The following is a 23405-nucleotide window of genomic DNA, read 5'->3' on the forward strand; positions in this document are numbered from 1 at the left end:
AAGAGACCTGCGAATGCTGCTTCGAGTGCATCGAGTGCTGTGAGATGTGCTAAACCTCCCGTCCGATCGATATGCGACCTTCGATGATACGATCTTCATCATACATCGCGCGTCGATATATCCTGAATTGGGCGTGGGGGAAATAGGAAGCGCCGTTCCCGTGACGATTCCTTTGATGCGTACGACCCTTTTCAATGTCCACCAGCTTCCGTTTCGAATTCTGCTGGCCTTCCTCGAGTTATACGGAGTCTTTTTTTTTGGTCCTGTGTTCCATATATTAGGGTTTGCTTTTTGTGGACGCGGTATTTGGCGAGACAATCGTTCTAGTGCTCCTAATATGATCGTCAATACTGCTGGTTAGATTGCTGGAGGGCCAGTTTATTATGCTTTGGGGTGTTTTTGAATTTGTACCACACAAATACATCCCTCGGTTCTCATCGGATCGTTGACATGCCCCAGTCTCTTTTGATCATTCTCCGGAGAATCTCCCATGCCCCTTAACGGATAAGGTCAGCTTTTTCCAAGCAGTGCCTTCTGCGTCATGTATTATGGTTAATGCGGACTTTTGCACACATTCACCCAGCTTCGCAGAGTAGAAATCCGGATTCTGGAGTTTTAACCTTTGTTATTGGGTAGAAGAGATACGAGTCTGGGGTATGCTAAATCCATTAAAAACATAGGAAATTGCATTGAATCCCCTGCGTTTGATATAACCACACCCTTGGTCTCTAGGAAACCTGCTCGACCTGGCTCCTATGGGGCTTTCTTGTCTCATGCAGTGATGTATTCCAAGAAGCGCTTACCTATGTGGGTATGAAAATAAGGCCCAGAGTAGCTGATGTAGCCCGGCCAAGAACTGACTCCACCCGTAATGCATAGGAAGACCAGCTATGTGTGTCAACAGTGAAGTGGCTCGGCTTATAGTTTGAATTCCCAGGCGGGAAGTTTTCAGGGCATGCCTAAATAATGATATTTCGGGAAAACGTCGGCAATCAACGTTTGACAGACGGAAAAATTACTTCACGCTTCTGATCGTGTCTTCTGCACCTCGATGCGCCTGAAGATGCGGGGTTCTCCTGGCCGATCATTTTATTCGTGACCAGACACATTGAATCCTGCAATTTACCTGCGTATGCATCAACCTCACTGGCCAGATCGTCGACTCCCCTGAAAATCACTTAACGACCTGCCTAACCAGGATCATACCACGCTACGATGTACCTGTACCATCGCAATTATCCCTCTTAGACTAAAAAGTATACTATTCATTTCGGGGGAATTTCCGGCCAGTCCGGGACTTCAAACTGGACGAGCTACTGGACCCCTGGTTACCCCTCAAGGACTTTTACTACAAGAAGAAACTAGCGCGCCGATTCTCTACACGCTATGGAATTCCAGGCATATGCTCCCCGCCCATTCAGTCCCCAATTGCCCTCTATTCCGCTGTCAACAATGTGGGGTGTCCGGGGTTGAGGGTAAAATGCTTGGAGTCCACGTCCGGGCTATATAACATTCCTGGGATCGTCCCATCCCGGAAGGCCTCCTCAATCTCGTGCTACGATCGACAGATTGCACATTACAGCGACACGTAGCTGTGGAGAAGCCATGGTGTTTCGCAAGCTGTTCCTCCTACCACTCCTGGCAGCCTGCAGTGCAGCCGTTGACATCTCTGTCGCCTCCTCCGGAGGCAATTTCACCACTAACCTGCAATATGGCATCATGGAGGAGGTATGGGCATATAACTCCCACTCTACGAACAGGACTAACATTCGTCTAGGAGATCAACCACTGCGGTGAAGGTGGCCTCTACGCAGAGTTGATCCGCAACCGTGCCTTCCAAGGTGGTTCCGTGTATCCGTCCAATCTGGATGGTTGGGTTGCTCTCAACGGGACCTCCCTTGCCCTGAAGAATCTTAGCCAGCCGCTCTCCTCTGCATTGCCGACCTCCGTCCATGTCAGCGGCCGTTCCAGTAGAACCGGTCTGACCAATTTGGGATGGTGGGGCATTGACGTGAGAAAGCAGAAGTACAGCGGCTCCTTCTATGTGAAGGGCTCCTACGATGGATTCTTCATTGCTTCGATTGAGTCTAAAGAAACAGGTGAAGTGTTTGCCAGCACCAAGATCCGCTCCAAGAGTAGCCGTGGTGGGTGGACCCAACACGAGTTCACTCTCATTCCGCATAAGGATGCACCAAACACGAAAAACACCTTTACACTTTCATTCGACGCAGGGGTGAGTGAAGGTGGTTTCTCTGGAAATCCAGTGACTGACAGAATGTAGAAAACGCCAGATGGGTCCTTGGACTTCAACCTCATCAGTTTGTTCCCTCCGACCTGGAACAACCGTCCCAATGGCCTTCGGAAGGACCTGATGCAGGCAATGAAAGATTTCAACCCTGTGAGTTTTAGTACATTTCGCCTATAACTTGACATGCTAATGATACAGAAATTCCTCCGTTTCCCCGGAGGCAACAATCTTGAAGGCAATTTCATTGATGGCCGCTGGAAATGGAACGAAACCATCGGGCCCCTCAAAGACCGCCCTGGCCGTGCAACTACCTGGGCATACCAGGAGACGGGCGGCATGGGTCTCGTAGAGTACATGGAATGGTGCGACGATCTCGAAATTGAGCCTAGTAAGTACATAGACGCATGTATTTAGAGGCAAGCCCTAACTGTCGCGATAGTCCTCGCAGTCTGGGGAGGCATGGCCTTGAACGGCGCTCTCATCCCAGAAGACGAGCTCGACTTCTACGTCCAAGATGCGCTGAACGAGCTTGAATTCCTGATGGGGTCCGTGGACACCGAATACGGCGCTCTGCGGGCATCCATCGGACATCCTAAGCCATGGAAGGTCCGATTTGTAGAAATCGGCAACGAGGATAATCTCAACAACGGATTGGCTTCGTACAAGGCCTACCGGTTCCAGATGTTCTACGACGCCATCAAGGCAAAATACCCCGATATGACAGTGATTGCATCCACCATCGAGATGACCCTCCCTGGCGACGCAGGTGGCGATTACCACCTGTACGACATCCCGGACTACTTCGTCTCTCGGTTCAACTTCTTCGACCAGATGAGCCCGGATCATCCCATCCTCTTAGGTGAGTCATCCATGTATTGTGGATGCCCAACATGCTAATGAGGAACAGGTGAAATTGCGGCTACCGAGTTCAACAACGGCGAGGGCATCGACTGGAGCGACACGAACTTTTCGCTGTACCCCTGGTGGATCGCGACAGTGGCGGAGGGCGTGTTCCTTATTGGAGCCGAGCGCAACGCAGACAAGATCATTGGAGCCACCTACGTGAGTCCAACACATCGCAGTATACCCGCGAGGAGGAGCAACGGCTAACCGCACTACCAGGCCCCATTCATGATGAACCTTGATAACTACCAGTGGTCGCCGACCTTCCTTGCCTTTAATGCAGACCCGTCTCAGACCGCTCGGTCGACCAGCTGGCACCTATACAACGTATGTCTATTGCCTACTATCGCATAGTACAACCTAACATGTACATTAGCTATTCTCCCACTCCCACATGACCAACACCCTCCCCGCGTCATCGGAGACCCCTTTCGGCCCTCTGTACTACGTCGCTGGTCTGAACAATGAGACGCAATCGCACATTTTCAAGGCCGCCGTCTACAACAGTACGAGTGACGTCCCCGTCTCGCTGACTTTTGACGGAGTCAAGGCCGGAACGCAGGCCGAATTGACCGTGCTGACTGCCCCCGATGCCTTCTCTATGAATGAGGTCGGCGGCCCGAATATCGTCAGCCAGAAGGTGTCGAAGCTAAAGGCCGGCAAAGGGGGCGCCTTCAGCTTCAGCCTGCCGAACCTGAGCATTGCTGTTCTGCAGACTGAGTAGTTGCGTGGGAATAGAACCACGCTCTGGCGTGTCGACTAGATTGCAGTGTTCTAGCTTAGAGTATTACACTAGATCTCACAATGGCACATACGCCCACTGCTTTTATGCAAAGGATTGAATAGACAGCTCGTTATATTCTTCGTAAAAACAGGATGTACACCAGTTAGATCTCAAGCCGAGGCCCGTGGTACCATTTCCGGGCGTAGACAAACCAGTTGATCACGCCAAGGATAAGCATCACAACCAGCACGACGGCAGCATAATCTAGTAAACGGAATGTCAGTCCATCGGTATTCCAACTAGAGCATTGCAGAATCCTACTCATATTCCCACCGGTAACCGGGAGTGCGGTGGGAAAGCAAAAGAACACGGTGATAACAATTGCCCAGACGATCGTCATGGCGTTGACGACGTACCCGACAACATCTGGGAGCTTGAATGTCCGTGTTGACGGAAGGAAAGTAGTCGATCGACGACGGATAATGAGGAGGGCTGCGGGAACAGCATAGGAGATTTGCGCCACCATGACTGTCGAGCCGATGAAAGCGTTGAAGGCTGTGTGCCATTGGTTAGTTTCTGCCTGCGGAAGGTACAAAGCATGCATACTCACCCGTCGAAGAGCAGACGTATACAATTCCCACCAACCCGACCAGCACACCGTCCAGTATGATGGAATGCACCGGAACGCTGAGTGTAGGACTCACAGCGGCTATCTTGCGGGAGAAAAAGAGGGCTTCATCTCGAGCGAATGACCAGGTTAGTCGGGAGGAAGTCTGGTGCACGGCGTTCAAGGCGACACATGAGACGGTGAAGGTCGCTGCCATGAAGACAGTTGCGGCCGCTGGGGATTGCGTGGCTTTCTCCCAGATGTAGTACATCGGATACCTGTATTATGTGTCAGAGCGGCTTGTTCTTTTCGGGTATATATGGCAGGATCAAAAAGGATGGACCGTACCCTGTTGGAGTGTCAAGGGACGCTGACACATTATTATAACTATAGATAATCCCGATAGCAAAAGGGAACGCGGTGAAGAATCCAACTATCACTGTGACTATCACTGCCTTGGGGACAATTCTCTCGGGCTCCAGACATTCCTCTGCGAGGTGGAGAGTTGCGTCTAGACCGGACAACATGAATTGCGGCGTGGACAGACCCGTGAGGAAGGAGATTCCATCGGGCCAGCCGCCAGATCCATTGACAAAGTATGACCAGACTTTTGTGGAGTCTATTTCTGCAGACGCGGTGGCCGGGCAGGTGATGGTGATAACAACGAAGGTGGCTAGGGAAAGGATAACTGTATCACACCGAAGGTTAGTGTTGGCCCACAGGCGTGAGGGTGTTGGAGCGTACAGCCAGCATTATATACCCAAAGGGTCTTATTCGTGAGGAAGATATTATAGACAACGACCACAGCATTGAACAACTCATACACTAGGAAGAAATGCCAGTCTTTGGGCTCGTAGGTCGGTAGCCATCGGATCACAATGGCCATGAGGGCCTGTGTGGCGGATATACAGATCGATGCTCCTAGCGTGATCCACGCAAAGACCGCTGCAAGTCCACTGAAATATGACAGGCCCCGACTAAATCGCTGTGATGCCAGGATCGAGGTGAAATGGTACTGACCACCAGCAGTGGGGTACACACTGGCTAACTCGGCAAGGGTAAGACCAGTGCAGAGCATTGCGAACGTGACGAGAATAATGCCGTATAACAATGATAATGCACCACCAGATTTGATAGCAATGGCAAAACTAGCCGCAATGGCCACCCAGCTGTTTGTGATGTTATACCCGACAGCGATGATACTGAGTATACTGAATTTCCGCTTCAGGGGCATCTCCAGATTGCCCGTAACGGCAACCTGGCCGTTCGCCAGCTCAACTTCGAGCTCATTTTTGTCTGTGAGGTGCTTCGTTTTGTCTACCTCCATAAGTACTGTATATGGGGAGAGGGGTGGAAGGGGGAATGAACCGAGACGATCTACGCCGGGGAAGATTGTATGTTTTAAGGAGCCATGGATCAGGACATGGGGCAGATCACCACCGTTTCTTCAGGGCAATGAGTCGTCGACTAAAAGCCCGAAGGAAGGATAGTCAAATCGACTACATAATGTGAACGTGGAGATGATAAGCTGTCGGAACGCTTATCGAGGTTCCGAGATATTCTATCAGAGGACCGTGGAGATTGCGCAGGATACCCCAATCCGTCCAGCCAGATAACCATCGATGATCAGTGCAAAGTATCTCCAACTGTTTGTAGTGCGGAACCAGGGGCGGAATTTCTACGTCCACCATCGTGGACGGGATGATATGAGTGGAGTGTTAACTTTGCAGCCTGGTCTTCCCCGCATTTTCAACCCCAGAATTAGGGGGTCCCGACGAATTTATAAATCATCACTCATCTAATGGCAACTAGGCTTACGGATCTTCCGCTCTTCATTCCGAGCCACCTCAAAATTTGCGGAGGTGGCGTCGTTCAAAATCCTCGGTAATGGATTCTCTCCGCATCGCGGAATATCGAACCAAGCTATGGTCTGAATTCCACTAGTCTATATAGTAAATCAATCTAAAACGAAAGCGTAATCCGGGGACGGGAAATGTCTTTGTTACCGTCAAGCCTGTTCGACGTCCTCGTCCTGCTCCACTTGCAACCTACCTTCGTTGCTGTTCCTCGTATTCCCCACTGGCTGAGTCCGGCCGTTACGGGATCCATCTCGAGCTATCGCTGATGGTTTTAAGCATCGTTGGAGCGCTGCAAGCCCTTACCCTTAGTGAAGAGTGCGGCAATGACTGCCACGAAGCCAAAGCTCGCTGATGCCAAAAATGACAGACGGATGCCTCGATAGTACACCAATCGCGCTGCCATTTGGATCTCCGGCGGTAAACTATGGATGGCCGACACGGAGTGTCGAATATCATCAATGACCTGGACAGAAATTGGACAGTTGATCAGCTTGTGCTTCCACTAGCAGTCACACGCAACGAAAGGGATGTTACTTTCCATTTGTCTGGTATTCCACTCAAGGCCTCTGCAAGGCCTGAGCGCAAAGTGTTCTGCACAATGGTCGAAGTGATGGCAACTCCCCACACGGTACCCAAGGAGCGCACTAAATAAACGGTAGATGCGGACACCGCATGGTCTTTGAAGTGTTAGAATATGGGTTCATTAATACATCATTAGAACACGTACCCGCATGGTCAAACGCGGCGAGGAAAGTGAAAAGAATCCCAGGGTACACAATACCCTGGCCGAGACTGGCGGGAATGACATAGGCAAAGTACTTCCAGGGCGCATCATTGAACTGGATGAACATGACCATCAAGTTTCCGAGGCACATGAGGATTGTTCCAGCACGCACGAGGTACGCCAACTTTCCCCAGCGAGACATGACGATGCCGGAAATAAGACCTCCGATTGGGGTAGCTAGCGATGGCACCGCTAGTCTCGCGCCAGCCTTGGTTGCAGATTCCAACAGGATGACCTGGAAGAGTAATGGGAGCGTGAAGAGGAACTGGTTTTGTTAGTGTAGTTCTGCAGGCCAGCAAAGGTGAAGACTTACCGCGTACGCAGCCATTCCGACACAGACATTGGCGATCTGAGTCGCGATGGGTAGGACACCCTGTAGCATCCGAGGAGGAATCAGAGGGATGGCAGTGGTTTTGGTCTCTATCAACATGAAAAGACCGAGGAGAACAACACTGCCAACAAGAGACGAGATGACCCAAATGTTGGACCAGGGGAGCTCGTTACCACCCAAGCTCAAACCAACCAATTGACTGGACAGGCCTAGAATCAAGAAAAGGGCACCAGAGAAATCGACTACCTTCCAAATTGCGCGGAATCCTTGAGTCTGTTCGACAGCCTCGGCATTTTTGGGGAGGTGTATGACTAGGTGACCGGTGACTAGGGCGAGAAGTCCGATCGGGACTTGCATGAGAAAACACCATCTCCACCCGATGGTATCTACAATTGAACCACCAAAGGCGGCACCACATATTGAGCCAAAACCATGCATACCATTCTGCAACGCCTGATACATGCCCCGATGACGGAACGGAATGAGGTCAGAGTTTACGATGGTGGCTTGGGAAGGTTAGCTACGTTCGAATATCATGTAAGAGGTGCGGACGTACCCATGGTCATGAGGCCACCGCCGCCGATTCCAGTTAAAGCTCTCATTAAGTTGAGAACCGTTATATCTTTGGCCACACCACATCCCAAACAGCCAACCATGAAGGTAATCGTAGCTGTGAAAAAGGAGGTGCGGCGACCGAATATATCGGAGAAGCGCCCATACAGAGGCTGAAAGGCAGTGCTTGTGATCAAATAGGATGTTGTCAACCATGAGGCCGTATTGGCCGCATTGAACTCTGAGCTTATGACCGCATAAGTAGAGGCGGTAATGGTACCATCGAAGCCCGAGAGAAAGACGTTTGACATGATGGCTATGGGTTTGGTTAGCCTGGAATTGAGTATAAGAGAGGTTCTTCACCACAAGGGAATACCAACCAATTTGAATCCACACAAATCCCTTTGGTGGCTTCCAGGCTGCCTCCTCGGAACGCAGAAGTGGTTGCTCCTCTTGTGGTATCCCGGGTTCTACATCCTCGTGGGACGATGATTCGATGGAAGTATATTGCTGCGCAGACGGGCGCATGGTGGCGTCGATCGTGAGTTAGGTTTTTGCTAACTCTGATTCTTCCAGTCTATATTATATCAACAGCGATATCAGCGGCGAACACAGGAAGATGAACAGATGGAAGAACCGAATATATGCGGGGAAGGAAGAAGAAAAGCAAATTCCGATTAGAGAAACGAAAACTGTGTCTGGCCCACTGGTCAATGGTCATTGGGCATATGGAACAGGGCGGGGACCCAATGTGGCAGGTGCCACGGGTGATCTCTGTTCTATGGCCAATCACAACCCGTTTGGCGACATCGATTTCCGCAATGGCACAATCCGAGCGACCCTATTGGACCGACATTTTATCTCGTCAAAGAACAATGGATTCATTATTGACTGAGGCCACATAGACAAGGTATATACTGGATCATCGAGAGGCGACAGATTCCATCTACAGCCTTGTAACGGACTGGCTATGAGTCCTATAACCTCACGCCAAAAAACCCCAACGTTGTTGCCCTTTGATTAGAATGATTCTTGGAGCTTTGACCTGCCCAATGTTATATCAGGTTCTATCCTTCACATATTATTATTGATAGAATTGGTATTTCGGCCGAGCATCAGGATCACTACGTAGTACCCAGGCGAGTCAGAGACGGTCACTCACTTGGAGCTTTGACCGATACCTTTCAGGGTATGATCAAAGCTCCAGCTTCCATAAACAGGAACACGTACAACCAAACAGTATCCACAATTTAATCTATGTTACTCAAAATGGTTCACTCCCCAGCGATCACAACTGCATTGCTACAATCTTCGGATAATCCGCGAGTGGGTTGCGAGCTCTGCGTAGAGGGTAAACACTATCAAGCGAAACAGCCGGCGCTAAGGTGAAACGCCAATGCTCTCCCTCCTTGTGGCCCCAAGTAGATCCTTTCCACTTGCACTTTCAAAGGTTCCAACAGTCCCCATAATTGCCTGATTCAGGTAGCTGTCAAGCACTATCTTCCCATCATTCTAAAACTGCCGAGTGTTTGTGATGTTTCATTGAAAATGGAGGAACGGCTGAAGGAGAACTGCCGAGTAGCCACTAGACCCAGTATATAGCCTTGTTATCTCCTAAAAAGCTTTCACGTTCCATCTTTTCTTTCGTTTCTCTTGTGCTCATATCGTTATCTGATGGCAACCATGCAAAATGTTCGTTTGCTTTTATCATCTGCCCTGGTGGCATCCGTTACTCAGGCGTATACTGTTACAACCTGCGATTTCTTCATGCTGAAAAACATTGATCCCATTGTTCTGCCCGGCCAATACACCAGCCATATGCATACATTCTTTGGGTCAGATGCTGTCAATGTCAATACCACCACGTCGGCGGAGTTGCGGAAGGGTTGCTCTAGCGCCAGAAACCCTAACGATTTCTCTGCGTACTGTAAGCTCCTATGAGGGTGCATAGGTTCAAGTTTCTTAAAAGTCTAACCATACTCCAGGGGTTCCCACTCTCTATCATGTCGATGGACGGAATTATACTCCCATAGTCCCCATGCGTTTCAGCGCTTATTACGAGAACCTCGCATATGCGGAGATTCCTTTCCCAGAGAACTACAAGGATGTGGCCGGCAACGCATCTGCCATAGCGCAGGCGCACGTGGATGACCGCGCGGGCATCTCCTGGTTTTGCGAAGGCGATGACTCCGAAGAAGACAAGGACCCTGCCGCCTTTCCCACCAAGACCTGCTCGACCCATTTGCAAACTCTTCTGCTATTCCATGACTGCGTCAACCCGGATACCCTTGAGTCGGCGTATTCGGGCAACCCTGACTATAACGAGGGCTATGGAGAGAATTATTGCCCTCGCGGAATGTATCGCATTCCGCAGCCTCGTTTCTCCATTCGTTACGATCTCCGTGACATTCTTCCCGATGGCTGGTCAGGCGTTCCCCCTCTTGAGTTGGCCTGCGGTTCGTCTTATTGCACACATGGCGACTTCATCAACGGGTGGCTGCCAGAGGCTGCGCAGAACTTCGTGGACAACGACTCCAAGTCCGGTTATTTCAGAATTGAGGGTCCTCTAGGTGAAGGAGACTCTGGCTCTGTGTGCAAGCATACTCCCCATGATAGCGATCCCTCGCACGGAACAAGTGATTATTACGAGAGTCTGCGCATGATGCACCAGAATGCAACCATTGTGCAGAATGCCACAGTTTCTTCCTACAAGCGTCACTCGGCAAAACATCGCCGGTTCTGATATGGAACGTTCGCATTGGAACAAAGGACTGATCTTCTATATTAATGTATTAATTTACCGCTTACCAAGCCTCGCTTCAGGGATCAAGATTGTAATATAATTATCTGGCTAATAATGCTACTACAATTTTCTATTTTCACGTGGCAAAATGTAAATAACTGATATCATTTGAGTGTCCGTCTGATCTTTTGGTACTGGTTACCCCTCGGCAAGAGAGGATTATAATATCTCGGAAACACGCCCCAACACTACCTACCGTTCCACGTGCGACAGAAGAGAGGAGAGATATATATAAGACATGACGGAGGACTATCCTGCCCCCTTCCACAGCGGTGTATATCGGATTCGTGCCAATCTTCATAATGGAGTCGATTGAATTGCTAGTCAATTATCATACACTTGTCACGGGCTTATCGGTTGTCGGAATCTATATGCTGTTGGTTAGGTGCTTCCGTTTCCAACGATGCCATGAAATTGAATCGCGCTTTAAGGCCACGGGCCTTCCACTGTCGAGCATGACAGTCAGAGAGGCGCATCGGATCGTTCGAGAAATGCGAGAACTCGAGTTTCCCTACACTTTCCACAATGCAATGAAATTGTCCCTATTGAAGGTATGCTCACAAAGCGCGACTTTCTGCGGATAAGGTACAGCTAACCACTTTTGAAGACGGGATCAATCCCCACAATGACAAAGTTATTCGTTGCGACCGGTCAACTCAACGAAAAGAATGCATCCAAGCGCGCAGCAGACACTGAAGTAGTCTTGAATGAAGTCCACGATCGAGAGCCTGGGTCGGAGTCGCATCTCTTGGGGATCGCACGAATGAATTACCTGCATGCGCGATATAGAAAAGCCGGTAAAATTCTTGACGAAGACATGCTACACACACTTGGATCCGCGGTTGTCGATATAGTGCGATCAGTCGATCGATATGAATGGCGCAAATTAAGTGAAGTCGAAAAATGCGCAATTGGTGTCTTTCACAAGGCCCTGGGAGATGCAATGGAAATCCCGTTCACGTATCTTCCATCTTATCAGTCTGGCTGGAAAGATGGTGGGCATTTCGCCCAAGAACTGCACGACTGGACGCTGTCTTATGAAAAAAAGGCTGCAAAGCCCACCGAATCTACCCGCGCAATTGGCCGCCGTCTGGTAGACCTGGCAAAGTTCAACATGCCGGCGCTTTTGCGGCCAGTAATAGAGCGTGTTATAAGCACCAAGCTGGATGATCATATGCGAATAAGCATGGGGTAAGTACGCTATCAATATTTCCCGTGATATGCCACTGACAGAGCCTCAGAATTGAACAACCAGGCTTTCTTGTTTCAACAGCCGTGAATGCAATTATAACAATCCGTCGTTTCCTATTGCGATACTTCTTCTTCCCCCGTCCAGATTTCTTGGCTGTGAGGTTGCTCAATGATTCCAAGGACCCTTCCACTGGGTTGTGGACGGTGAATTTCTGGATTGCCCATCCATGGTATGTGAAGCCAACATTTAAGAATCGGTGGGGTCTCAAGGCTCTCTTTGTACGACTTTTCGGTAGTGGATCTGTTCCAGTAGAGAATGGACCATACAGAGACTCCGGATATGACTTGTGGAGTATTGGCCCTACTGCACAGGAGAAGAGAGGGCGGGAAGAGATGCAGGCTATCTTTGATGAGCTGAAGCTTCAGAACTTTGTCACTGGATGCCCTTTCCACGCGTGAGGTATTATAAGATGTAATAACAGCGCTCGTTCCAATGATATACAATTCCTTATTCTCATGGGTTTTAAGTCAATAATTCCATTTTGATTCGCTGACCTGTATACCGCTATCCTACCAGTTGGACAATTAACCTGACAGTATGCGTAGAAGAGAGCCGCTGAAGGAATATGACTATGGATTTTATCTAAGCTATATAAGCCGGATCTAAGGACATGTATATGTAATGGCAGTTTGATGACGTTTTGCCGGAGTATACACTCATCCTGGGCGTATATTCGCGAGTGTGTAGGATACACGGATGATGATAATATCAGAACTAAATATAATTGTGATCCGTGTTTCCGACATGGAAGTCAACCGAGCCTTTTGATCCACTAGGTTGGCTGTGAATCCCAACAAAAACGATAGCGTTACTGGCCTTACGGTGATAAAAGGATCCCCTGACACCCCTAGTTTGGGAAGTATTTCCAACATAGAAGTCACACACGCAACGAGGTTTACTAAGACCTAACACAACATGGACAGTATTGGCGGCAACTGGATACCAGTTACACTATGCGTTCTCATAATTGCATACAAGAATCTTCCTTTTATGTGGCACGTAAGTGTTACCCAGGTGTTTTAGGATAGGGATTTCTGTTCCTAATAAAACACCTCCAGCTTCGCTTCTTTCGTACCCTAACGGCCCGTCTTCTTGTATCTCCCATGACCAAGGAGCAATTGAGCCCAGAGTGTCTATTTCTCCCTGCGGTTCATCGCACAAGATCACCGCTTACGGAATGTGATTATAATATTCACAAGTCGAACTCCACCTATTTCACCGACCTGGACATGTCGCGGGGAAATCTGAGTCTTCTCCTGTTCCGACAAGGCATCTCCTATAAGCCCGGGCCGGACACTGCGGTAATGATCTTGAGCGGTGTACAATGTGTGTTCCGCCGAGAAATCAAACCATATCAGCCTTACGAGATCTGGTCACGGGTGCTCAGCTGGGACGAAAAATGGCTATATATTGTATCGCACTTTGTCGAGAGAGGGGTAGCTCACTCCTGCCAATGCCATCTACAAGCAAATAATACGCAGGGAATCCCAACACAGATCAAAACGCTCGGCGACCACTTACAGAAGAAAATATTTGCGTCAGCTGTCTCACGCTATGTATTCAAGCAAGGACGGAAGACATTCCCGCCGGAGAAGATGCTTCGTGCCTGTGGGCTTCTTCCATCATTAGGGACAGAAGAAGACAATGACCAGCAAGAACTTTCCCGTTCCATAGAGGTGCGGCGGAAGCATGATCTTGAGACTGCACAGTTGAAGTCTGGTTGGGATGCAGTACACAATGCATTTGACGGAGATGTTACGAAGATACTTGGAATGTATACCGATCTGCTTTGGCGGTAGTGGTTGCGAAATAAAAATTCGAATTTGTCTACTATTATTTTAGTTAGCATTGGTATCATTGGTAGATCTATACTTGCGCACAGGATACGTCTGCAGAGGGGGATGTTGAGAGACAGTGGAGATGATTAAGTTTGCCTCCTGATCCACTTTTGAACCCCAACGATCCCCGTCGAGCCGAGGCGATTACATTATCCCTGGGACACCCTCGGCCACAGTCTGCTGCATTCCTAAGTGCCCACGATCACAGTATCACTCTACCTGTTGAGCCGGTTCCATCTATTCTCAGAAACGAGACCAAGTGGATTGTTAATCCTTTCGGCCTCGGTTTGCCGCTCCTCGGACTCCCGACCAAAGCATAGATATGAGCAGAGCACCTAGCGATTCCGATGATGGTATCGGAAAATTACTGTCTGCTCGACAATTTTTATTGCCTAGCCACCGCATTTCAACCGAGCTTAACACAGAATCGAAACCTACAACGCCAATGCGCCAACAGGATTGCATTCCTCTCTCCCATGGAGAATCAGATAATGCAGCACACTCAGAGGACAAACCAGCTCAAACTCGAAAGTCACGTTTACGTAGGAGTTCTGGGCGGCCAAGGCTTGGGGAAACAGAGAATCCAGTTCTTTCGGAGGTGGGTATTGGTCACTGTGATACGATACAGGAACGGACAATCTAATCTCTAGAGCATAGAATCGCCGGAGGCAGATTCGCCGTGCCCAAAGGACTTACCGTCTGAAGAAGGAGGCTTCCCTTCAAAATGCTCAATCACGCTTAGCAGAAATGGAAGAGAAGCTTGACATGGTTACCAAAGCTTTCAATGGCTTATATAGTGCATCTTTGCAGGCTGACCTTCAAGACACCCATCCTACGCTTTTCCAACAACTTAACTCCGTCAATGCCCTACTGGCTCCTGATGGTACGTATTTCGACAAACGGATCGCCAGAAAGCCCCATGAAGGGCCCGCCAGATCTAGTAGCTCGCCGCTGGCATCACTGATGCACGCTGAAACCAGTCACGATGCTCAATTACGAAGCACGGTCAGACCTCATGGTCGGCCTGATATGAATAGTTCTGCCCCAATGATTAGCAAGGTACTAGGAGATATACACTACACCTACGCTTTCCAAGAAACCCGGTTCTCGCGGGCATTACACCGTTACTGTTTGGAACATACTTTCCGCCTATTTGCTGATCCACGCACGCACCCACAAGATATCTACCGGATATTCAGGCTCGTCTCCTGCATAAGAGATAGAGAGAAGATGTACCCGTATTTCCAAAGACTAGTTACTGCCACAAGTAACGAGGAATTGGAGATCTTTTCGCTTCCCTTTTACTGCATCGGAGGGGCCGGGACACACTATCCGGTGAAAGATGATGAGGGGAACGTTGTTTATCCTGAAAACATGCGTCTGCCTCGAAGAATTTTGGGTCTCTTCTCGACAATAAGTTCCGCAGATGCAATCTCGTCAAGCATGAATGTTCAGCAACATCTCAAAATTTGTGGCTATGATGGCGAGTGGTTTAACTGTCAGGATGTGGAAGGTTATCTCAAGGAGCAGGGAGTCCGTTTCGACGGATCTTCATTATTTCCTACTATAGACGCCCGACAAACTTATCCATCTTCCAAATTTGGATACGAAAAGGCTGGTCTGTGCGATAACAATCCTGGCAATCAACACTTGACATCATCGCCGGATATGTCAAAGGCCAATGTCACACACAGGAGCATACCAACCACTACAGTAAATAAACATATTAACGAGCTACACAAGAGTATGCCTTGTAGTATTCATAACCGTGTGAAACATCCAAAGCTGACAACATATAGGCTCAAGTTATCTGACGATATCCAACGCATTGCCATCTTTCGTCCTCAATATTGAGTCCTTTTTTGCCAGTGAGTACCTGATGTGGTGATATCTAGACTAAAGCTTACCCCTTCAAGATTTGCTTCGGAGCGTTGTCATTCTCGGGCGCGCTCCGGGCTTCCGACGATCTGATGTTATACGTGCATTCAAGTCAGCCTCAGTGATACAGAGTACAGTCTGATCTCACAGATGGTTCGATTATAGACGTCAAAAGTTGTATTTGACCTTTGCCATTTGTAATGCCGTGAAAATTTGGCCAAGGATATTGCCGATATTGGATTAAGGGGATAAGGTTTTAGCCTAACACCCAGTGGTACAAGGTCGTACAATGAACCGTCCCTTCGTGAACGGGCAAGAAACTGTCATCCTTCTCGACCGCCGCAAAGCAAATATGTGACACACGACAGTTCAGCAAGCTGATTAGACGCCACAGAAGCATTGAAGGCAAAGATCATTATTCCATCTTACTGAGGCGCAAATTGGCGGCCCATGTGTCTAAAATACGAAAGCTGAGGATCCGTGGCTGACAGGAAAATTATCGAGGAGGGATAAGTTAAGCGAGCGGCCATGTGACCATCATCGAGCCCAGCAATCTTTATATATAAGACGTCTGGAGTCTTGAATACATGAGCCCAAGAGTAAGATCATGGTACTGCTCCATTACATAGTCGGTGGGGCAAGTTGGGAAGCCAGTCGAAACCACAATGATCTATCAAACTCTTCCACTCGGTGCCAACCAGATCCGACTGATAACAATTGAGCCTGCAACATTGGAACAAGGCGAAAATGACAAAATACGTTGTCGACTCGAGGTTTTTAACCTCCCAGTCAGAAAGGAACTCCGATCAGACAATCTACCAATGAACTACATTGATTGCGAACGCTGGGTAACTAGTCCACCGCGGGAAAGATCTAGAGAAGATATTATAGAATCAATCCAGACGGCACTTGCAGAGAATGCAACCAAGTCTATGCGGCTCGCTCGACATATCGCCAATGGCGTACGTCGCGTCATCGACGCACCAAGGCTGGAGAAAGACGACCTCATTATCCCAATATTCTCTCTCATGAACTTGATGGATAAAGAGGATATTATCAGTAATATTGAAAACCAAGAGCTTCATCATAACTTTCAGATTCTGTGGCCTATTGACGACAACGATGATCCGTTACCTCCCGAGAAGGGCTACATGGCTCGGGTACGATTGGAAGAGATACCTCGCTTCTATTCCCCTCGTGCAAGGGAGGCCGACTCATTACCGGTCACAATTGATCCCAACAATTATATGGCTATGTCCTATGCTTGGGGAGACAGCAATGGGCCAAAGAGCACGATATTTGTGAACGGACATCCCATCGAGGTCGGATATAATCTTGCGGCTGGCCTACGACGATTCCGCTCGATGGAATACTTCCAAAAAGGCGGAAAACTATGGGTTGACTCGCTTTGCATCAATCAGCGTGATCCGGAGGAGAAGGCCGACCAAGTTCAACGCATGGGACGAATATACAACGAGGCGGGCAATATTATTGTATGGCTGGGGGAGGGCGATGAGATGAGCGATTTTGCTATTGGTATTCTCGAAAACCTAAGCAAGATGCAACGTGCTGAATATATAGAGGTGTACGACAACGCCGACCCAGTCCTAGCTACAGCCTGGAGGGAGATCGGGGTGGTAAGAGCGGCCACTGCACTGCGAAAATTTATCCGTGGCTTGGCCAGAAGCGGTCTGCCATTCGCTTCAGAACTCCTCGAAGGAGAGGCAATACATAGCTTTTTCAATCGCCCTTATTGGCGTCGGCTCTGGGTTATACAGGAACTTTCTAATGGCCGAGCCGGAATGCCCATTGTCTGCGGAGCTCGGGTGACCCAGTGGAGGTATATCCGTGACGCTGCGATAGCGTACTGTGAAATTCTTAATTCCTGGCAAATTGGGACATCTAGAGGCGCCCTCAACGACCATACGGCGTTTCATATTGCGACTATAGCGAAGCTCGAGATCCGGGCTCATCGCAGACTTCTTCCCGAGATTGACAAGAGGATTACCTTGCCATTACGTTCAACCCCCGAGCCAGGAGCAGCATTCCAAGTGGGATCGGGCTTGCGAGAGGCACTGATACTGGCTTCTAATGCAGAGTCTCAGGAACCGCGGGACAGAGTTTACGGTATGCTGCACATTCCATCACTTCCAGACCTTGGCATCAAAGTAGATTATTTCAAGCCTGTGGCTCGGATTTACAAGGAATTTACCGAAGCCTGTATTCGCAAAGGCTCTCCTAGAGACATACTATTCCTCTTGGATGGGCGCGGTATGTCCGCGGCAGCAGTGTCCAATGGTACAAGCGAAGATGAGCAGCTTAACCCTTCCTGGGTTCCGGACTTTGGAGCGAACCGATTATCTCGACCTGGAATGATAGAGGGAGACTGGTATGCGAGTAATAACTCTCCGGCATTCCAGCGTATTATAGATGTGACATTTGGGCTCTGTCTGCCCTATCTTGAAGACGACCAATTGTATATGCACGGATTTGTGGCTGATATGGTAGTGGGAGTTGGAGCAATAAACCCTCTTGATGTGGATCTGGATTCGACGCCATGGCCGCCAGATTTTCAAGAAGGAGTTGTGCAACCGGGTCCGGTGAATACAGATAAGCTTGTGGACGATGTTCTCAATTCGATGACGAACGGTTATGACTGCTCGAGCTTCGATCAACCAGGTGAAGAAATTGCCTCCTCGACCGTTCCCTGGGTTCTAGTAGCTGGTTCGATGGTCGGCGGCTCAAGGGGTGGCTTAGGCCACGGAAAGCTCTTGAACTCATTTCCTGGTACGTGGATTCCTCATTCCGTAAAATGTTCCCGCAGACTGCGTTTAGCATTGTGATTGACCATTAGAACAGCCCAGGAGCCTGCTCTTGGTAGCCCTGATTACCGTAATTGGCATTTCATCAATGCAAATGCGGACTTCTTGATTCAAGGGAAGCCGTTGAGATCATACGTCTCATATCGTGAACCCACCAACGATAGTGATTCCGATGGTAGTTATGATTCTCCCGAAACATTTTCGGAACCGGAATTCGCAGCTGCGCGGCAGGCCATGACATTTCGGACTCGTAATCGACGCCTTTTCATAACAGCGTCTGGGCTTCTGGGGCTTGCGCCCGCTGCAGCACAGCCAGGTGACTACGTGCTTATCATCATGAACCATGGTGTCCCTATTGTCGCACGTCCAGCTGGGATCAGGCGTCATCCAGACAGGGATTTGCCTGTTGTTGCGTGGCGTATCATCGGGGAGTGCTTCGTGCATGGCATGATGGAGGGAGAAATGGTGCGTAAACGCGTCAGAGAAGGGCCGAGGACGCCAGATTACCTTACATTCGTTTGATATCTAATATAAACGTTTACTCCTGGTTCATTGCCGTGTTATATCACTGGGGAATCGAGACGTGCAAGTATATCACTCCAATTGAGTGTCTCAAAGTCCTCTTCTCCGACGAATCCCTGCCATATCTCGTCGAACACGGAAATCTCGTTGGACGGTTGCGCATCTGTGGTGCTCGCTGATTCATCACGGACGTTTTCACTTGTATTATTGTTTCCAAATGGTGAGTCAGTTTGATAATCCTCCTGGCTGAGGGGTAACGGCACGCCGTGTCGACCCAAAACTCTCATCAATGAACAAAGGAATTCATCAACTGCCGGGAAATTGGGCTTTGCGTCATCCAATATTTGGCAAGCCTTGCTGAGATCAGTGACCCGATTGTCATGTCCACTGTTGATTTTGTGGAAGCATACATCCACGGCCAGTATTGTGCTAGCTAAGGAAAGACAGTGAAGAGTTCCCCAAAATCTTATCCGAGAACATAAGATGAACGTGCTTTCCATCTCGAGTTGGCGCTCGGCCCGAATAATGTCTCTCGAAGCCTCGAGGCATGCACTCCTCGCGTAGCTGTACATTGATTCCCACCTCCTCTTCCGCAGAAATGGAAGGTGAAGCTTGCACCGACAAGAGCTAGCCTGAAAGGTGATGACATACCGTTGTATCATTATACCTGTAATGGAAGTCTCTGCTTTCCTTTCAGATACCCGTGAACTCAGACGAAAGAAAGGCGGAATATTGTCCAGGAACTGCTTGACCTTTGAGTCGATTTGAACCACTTTTGGGTAGTTTGACCTCTTCCACATCGAAGGAAGTGAAAGACATCATGTCCGTTGCTTCGCGGAAAAGCTCAGCTAGGCGAATGCGTTCGAGCAAATATGACGTTGTCGAAGGCTCAGAGCGAGGCAGCTCTATCGCTGGACGATCCTTTCGCAGACTGTGGTCATCAATATGTATTGGTTTGTTCACTTTCATGAGGGTCGCTCATTCCAGCCAGCTGCGTAGACATTGTCAGACCGCGAAGAGGTGCCTACTGAGACGAACGAACCAGTCTGTTGCTACAAGATACCACCATACCCTTCTCCCTACTTCAGCTTCAATGGTTGAGTAGTTTCGTGAGGCGTGGCTGCCAGGAAGATCAATTCGGTGAAGAGAAAGCTCCCAGGGTAGCGCAATACTGGTTGCAACCAGGCATCGGCATTTAGCGGATATTCCCTCCGTATTAAAAATCAAGACTATAATAATAATAACAGCCTGCACTAATTCAAGTGAAGGCTGCGGTCCACTACGGCCATTCTCTATCAGACTGAGAGTTGACGTTGTCCAACGTGCTGCCTATGCATGAGATTCTTCGACTGTTGAAAACGGGCTTGTATTGGAGCTTTGAGCGCTCAACATGAACGCTGTGTTAGCCAGAATAGCCATCAAAAGAGCCACGTGCCTAGGACCAAAGGTGTTGTGGCGTATTAGGTCTTCGTAGACGTTCTCAACCATATTTCCCACAGAGGGTATATGGATAACATGGAACATGTAAGTTGTGGACGTAAGGTACATCTGAAGCAGTGACGATGTTTCCTGATTTTCCGGGAGGAATATGCATATATGCGGTGTTACCTCCATTTTCTTTTTAGCACCCTCGGTCAGTTTGGAAATGGGAGATATTTTGCAAACGAAGTCTTCCGGCAGAGGCGCGTACTGGATAAGCAATGGGTTAGAGAACAGATTAAGAATACTATAACATCATACTCACCGTAGACGTAGTGTAGCACAGAGTATTTCCAGGATCATGTCCTACTTCATTTAAGGCAGGTTCTGGTGGTGGCGTCGTTCCAGGCGAGTTAAGAATTTGGGTATATGTTGAGGAACAGAGGCGTCCGTATTCTTTAAAATAATGTCCTCAAGACGTTTTAGCCGCGTCAAAACTGAAGCATTATGCGTTGCCAGCGCATCATTATTGGTTTCTTTTGGGGCATTGTAGAAACCCGGCTGGCAAAGCAGCCCCCGAGATGCACAACTGAGCACGGAAAGCTTCGGTTGAATCTAAGTTTTCGCGTTCGGCAAAAGGCGCACGCGACTGGTCGCTGTCACGGCCCTCTGCCTGGTCCTTTGGTCTGTGATGGGACCATTGGAGCCACATCAGAGAGGTTGTTTGTAGAGCTGCAGGTGGTTGAGTGACATTGTAACTAGGTATTAGGGGTTTGCCGAGTCAAGCAGGTTTGAGTATCAACCAATAATATTGCATAGACCCCGCGGACTTTCCGCAGCATATCCCGTCGCACACACTGTCATGGGGGACACCCATATGGTACATAAAAGGCATGGGAGGTCATCATTAGATGGATTTTAAAATAATAGTTTTCTGGCGTGGTATTATTCATTCAATTTCACATCATATTTCTAACTACCTGATCATCCAACATGGGCGTCAACGTGGACACCTTCATTTCCCAGATCGAATCCCTAGACATCCCAACCAATGAGCATGAGAGAAGAAGGCTCGGAGACGCCGTATCCAAGCTGCAAGAACGACTTGAAGCGTCGCACGATTTTATCGTGGGGTTAGTTCGTGGGGTAAGGGGCTGCGTCACGAAATATTCATGGCCGAATTCATATACTGAAAGCATATAGCATGTTGAGATGGCGTTGATCAGGGTCGGTGTTGAATTGGGCCTTTTTAGACATTTGGCCAATCAGGAGTCTCAGTCACAGACTGTAAGCTCTCTGGCAAATGCCTTGGGAGCTTCTCCCAGCCTTCTAGGTGAGAGATCTTGCGTCTATTCTATTCAACGACTAACGCGCCATAAAGTCCGTATCCTTCGCTTTTTATCATCAGTCGGCATCATTCAGGAGACTGGCCCCAACCTGTACTGTGGGAATGCGATGACCCATGTTCTCGCGAGTGAGGCGGGAGAATGTCTCCTTATTCATGCGTAAGTGCCATTTGTGGGAGAAGGCTTCCAAAGGCTGAACCTTGTTCCGTACAGATTCGATAACACATGCCCTGCAATCCAATCCCTCCCCCAATTTCTGGTCGATAATAATTATCATGATATCACGGAAAGTAATAACACCCCATTCCAGAAAGCGTTCAACACGGATCTTCCTGTTTTCGAATGGTTGGCGAAATCGCCAAGGTTGTTCAAGGCAGGACAAGGAGCTATGCAAGCATTCGGGTCGTCGGACTGGATGAACGGATTCAATACCGTTGACGACACTGTTGCATTCTACCTGAATACTGGGTATGGTGAACAGGAAACAGTGCGCAGACCATTGTTTGTGGATGTCGGCGGTGGATATGGGCACCAATGCACTAGCCTCCGCGATAGATACCCGACTTTGGCTGAGAAGCCTGGAAGCATTGTCCTGCAGGATAAGCCCGAGACGCTGAAAGATTTAAAGATAGCGGGGGTTGATATCGTCCCGCACGACATCTTTACCGAACAACCCATCAAAGGTGAGCCAGCCGATCATGAACGAAGATATTGACTGACAGTGGTGTAGGCGCCCATATTTACTACATTCGTCGGGTGCTTCACGACTGGCCGGACGAATTGTGTACGGAAATACTTTCCTACCTGGCGGATGCCATGGCATCCGACTCGATGATCATGATTGACGAAGCTGTCTTGCCAACCACAAAGGTCCCCTGGTTGGCGGCTCTGATGGATATCACAATGATGGCGTCGTTTGCTAGTAAGGTACGGAGTAGAGATATGTGGGAGGAGATTGCACAGAAAGTTGGGTTAAAGGTAAAGAATGTCCATATTTATGACGAGAATATGGCCCTAGGGGTCGTGGTATTGGTGAAGTAGGATGGTTGGAAAATGTTGGCTTGAGGGAAGTAGGCAACAATCTAGGCAGGAGCATTTGCTCCGTCGGATGTCGCTGTTTTTTTTTTTTTTTTTCTTGTATACGCCAGAGACTAGGCCTACCATCAGTGAAGTGACGAGTGACTCATTCGGAAGAACGGATCAGTTAACGGGAATGAATAGTGCATCGAGAAGCAAATATCCGTCTATGAAGAGCCTAGCTAGCACTCGGATGTAATGACAACAAACTTTGTCTTTCTGCAGGATATTCATCATATGTATAATCATATGCATGCATAGGTCTCGAGCAGATAACTGTGATCTATGACCTGTCACCACTGTTACACCGCAGCAAAGGTGAATAAGGCATCCGATGCAGAATGTCCGATTCTCCCCGTGGATAAGGATAAGGTCAAGGCGCTAGACCGCTTTGAGGAAGATCTGGGGGAATGTGATTAGTGGGTCTAAGCCCGTTGGAA

At 48.9% G+C, this 23405-nt stretch overlaps 9 protein-coding genes across 9 annotated transcripts; 6 read left to right on the forward strand and 3 right to left on the reverse strand.

The window, feature by feature from the left end:
- Positions 1-1605: 1605 nt before the first annotated feature.
- Positions 1606-3875, forward strand: BDV59DRAFT_208260 (alpha-L-arabinofuranosidase A; the record flags this gene model as incomplete). Its single annotated transcript, XM_073695174.1, has 8 exons — positions 1606-1728; positions 1778-2233; positions 2282-2398; positions 2447-2636; positions 2688-3107; positions 3156-3310; positions 3371-3478; positions 3528-3875. 8 exons carry the CDS (start codon positions 1606-1608, stop codon positions 3873-3875), a joined length of 1917 nt encoding a protein of 638 aa, XP_073547283.1.
- Positions 3876-4038: 163 nt separating this feature from the next.
- On the reverse strand, positions 4039-6555 carry BDV59DRAFT_208261 (putative choline transport protein; the record flags this gene model as incomplete). Its single annotated transcript, XM_073695175.1, has 6 exons — positions 6056-6555; positions 5227-5778; positions 4831-5170; positions 4486-4760; positions 4197-4430; positions 4039-4139 (listed from the first exon to the last, which is right to left on the reverse strand). Exons 1-6 carry the CDS (start codon positions 6171-6173, stop codon positions 4039-4041), a joined length of 1620 nt encoding a protein of 539 aa, XP_073547284.1. The 5' UTR covers positions 6174-6555.
- Positions 6556-6612: 57 nt separating this feature from the next.
- BDV59DRAFT_202645 (MDR family MFS transporter) lies at positions 6613-8319 on the reverse strand (the record flags this gene model as incomplete). The annotated part of the gene is made up of 5 exons (XM_073694085.1): positions 6613-6804; positions 6876-7018; positions 7069-7390; positions 7439-7962; positions 8013-8319. The coding sequence occupies 5 exons, from the start codon at positions 8317-8319 to the stop codon at positions 6613-6615; spliced, it is 1488 nt and encodes a 495-aa protein (XP_073547285.1).
- Positions 8320-9691: 1372 nt separating this feature from the next.
- BDV59DRAFT_202646 (DUF1996 domain-containing protein) lies at positions 9692-10751 on the forward strand (the record flags this gene model as incomplete). The annotated part of the gene is made up of 2 exons (XM_073694086.1): positions 9692-9935; positions 9994-10751. 2 exons carry the CDS (start codon positions 9692-9694, stop codon positions 10749-10751), a joined length of 1002 nt encoding a protein of 333 aa, XP_073547286.1.
- A 685-nt stretch (positions 10752-11436) lies between these two features.
- On the forward strand, positions 11437-12461 carry BDV59DRAFT_202647 (uncharacterized protein; the record flags this gene model as incomplete). The annotated part of the gene is made up of 2 exons (XM_073694087.1): positions 11437-12002; positions 12053-12461. 2 exons carry the CDS (start codon positions 11437-11439, stop codon positions 12459-12461), a joined length of 975 nt encoding a protein of 324 aa, XP_073547287.1.
- Positions 12462-12978: 517 nt separating this feature from the next.
- Positions 12979-13862, forward strand: BDV59DRAFT_193705 (acyl-CoA thioesterase; the record flags this gene model as incomplete). Its single annotated transcript, XM_073692270.1, has 2 exons — positions 12979-13062; positions 13122-13862. The coding sequence occupies 2 exons, from the start codon at positions 12979-12981 to the stop codon at positions 13860-13862; spliced, it is 825 nt and encodes a 274-aa protein (XP_073547288.1).
- A 2321-nt stretch (positions 13863-16183) lies between these two features.
- On the forward strand, positions 16184-19123 carry BDV59DRAFT_208269 (HET domain-containing protein; the record flags this gene model as incomplete). Its single annotated transcript, XM_073695176.1, has 2 exons — positions 16184-18566; positions 18639-19123. Exons 1-2 carry the CDS (start codon positions 16445-16447, stop codon positions 19121-19123), a joined length of 2607 nt encoding a protein of 868 aa, XP_073547289.1. The 5' UTR covers positions 16184-16444.
- Positions 19124-20321: 1198 nt separating this feature from the next.
- On the reverse strand, positions 20322-20812 carry BDV59DRAFT_180116 (uncharacterized protein). Its single transcript, XM_073690009.1, has one exon. The coding sequence runs from the start codon at positions 20735-20737 to the stop codon at positions 20453-20455; it is 285 nt and encodes a 94-aa protein (XP_073547290.1). The 5' UTR covers positions 20738-20812; the 3' UTR covers positions 20322-20452.
- Positions 20813-21535: 723 nt separating this feature from the next.
- Positions 21536-22929, forward strand: BDV59DRAFT_202649 (S-adenosyl-L-methionine-dependent methyltransferase; the record flags this gene model as incomplete). Its single annotated transcript, XM_073694088.1, has 5 exons — positions 21536-21688; positions 21746-21875; positions 21924-22047; positions 22102-22571; positions 22619-22929. 5 exons carry the CDS (start codon positions 21536-21538, stop codon positions 22927-22929), a joined length of 1188 nt encoding a protein of 395 aa, XP_073547291.1.
- Positions 22930-23405: the final 476 nt, after the last annotated feature.

The sequence above is a fragment of the Aspergillus ambiguus genome (assembly GCF_047715705.1).
Source record: "Aspergillus ambiguus strain CBS 117.58 unplaced genomic scaffold BDV59scaffold_19, whole genome shotgun sequence".
NCBI classification, from domain to species: Eukaryota; Fungi; Ascomycota; class Eurotiomycetes; order Eurotiales; family Aspergillaceae; genus Aspergillus; species Aspergillus ambiguus.

Coding starts and splice junctions, on each gene's coding strand:
- BDV59DRAFT_180116 (XM_073690009.1), bottom strand. CDS start 20,737: ATGGAGGTAACACCGCATATATGCATATTCCTCCCGGAAAATCAGGAA.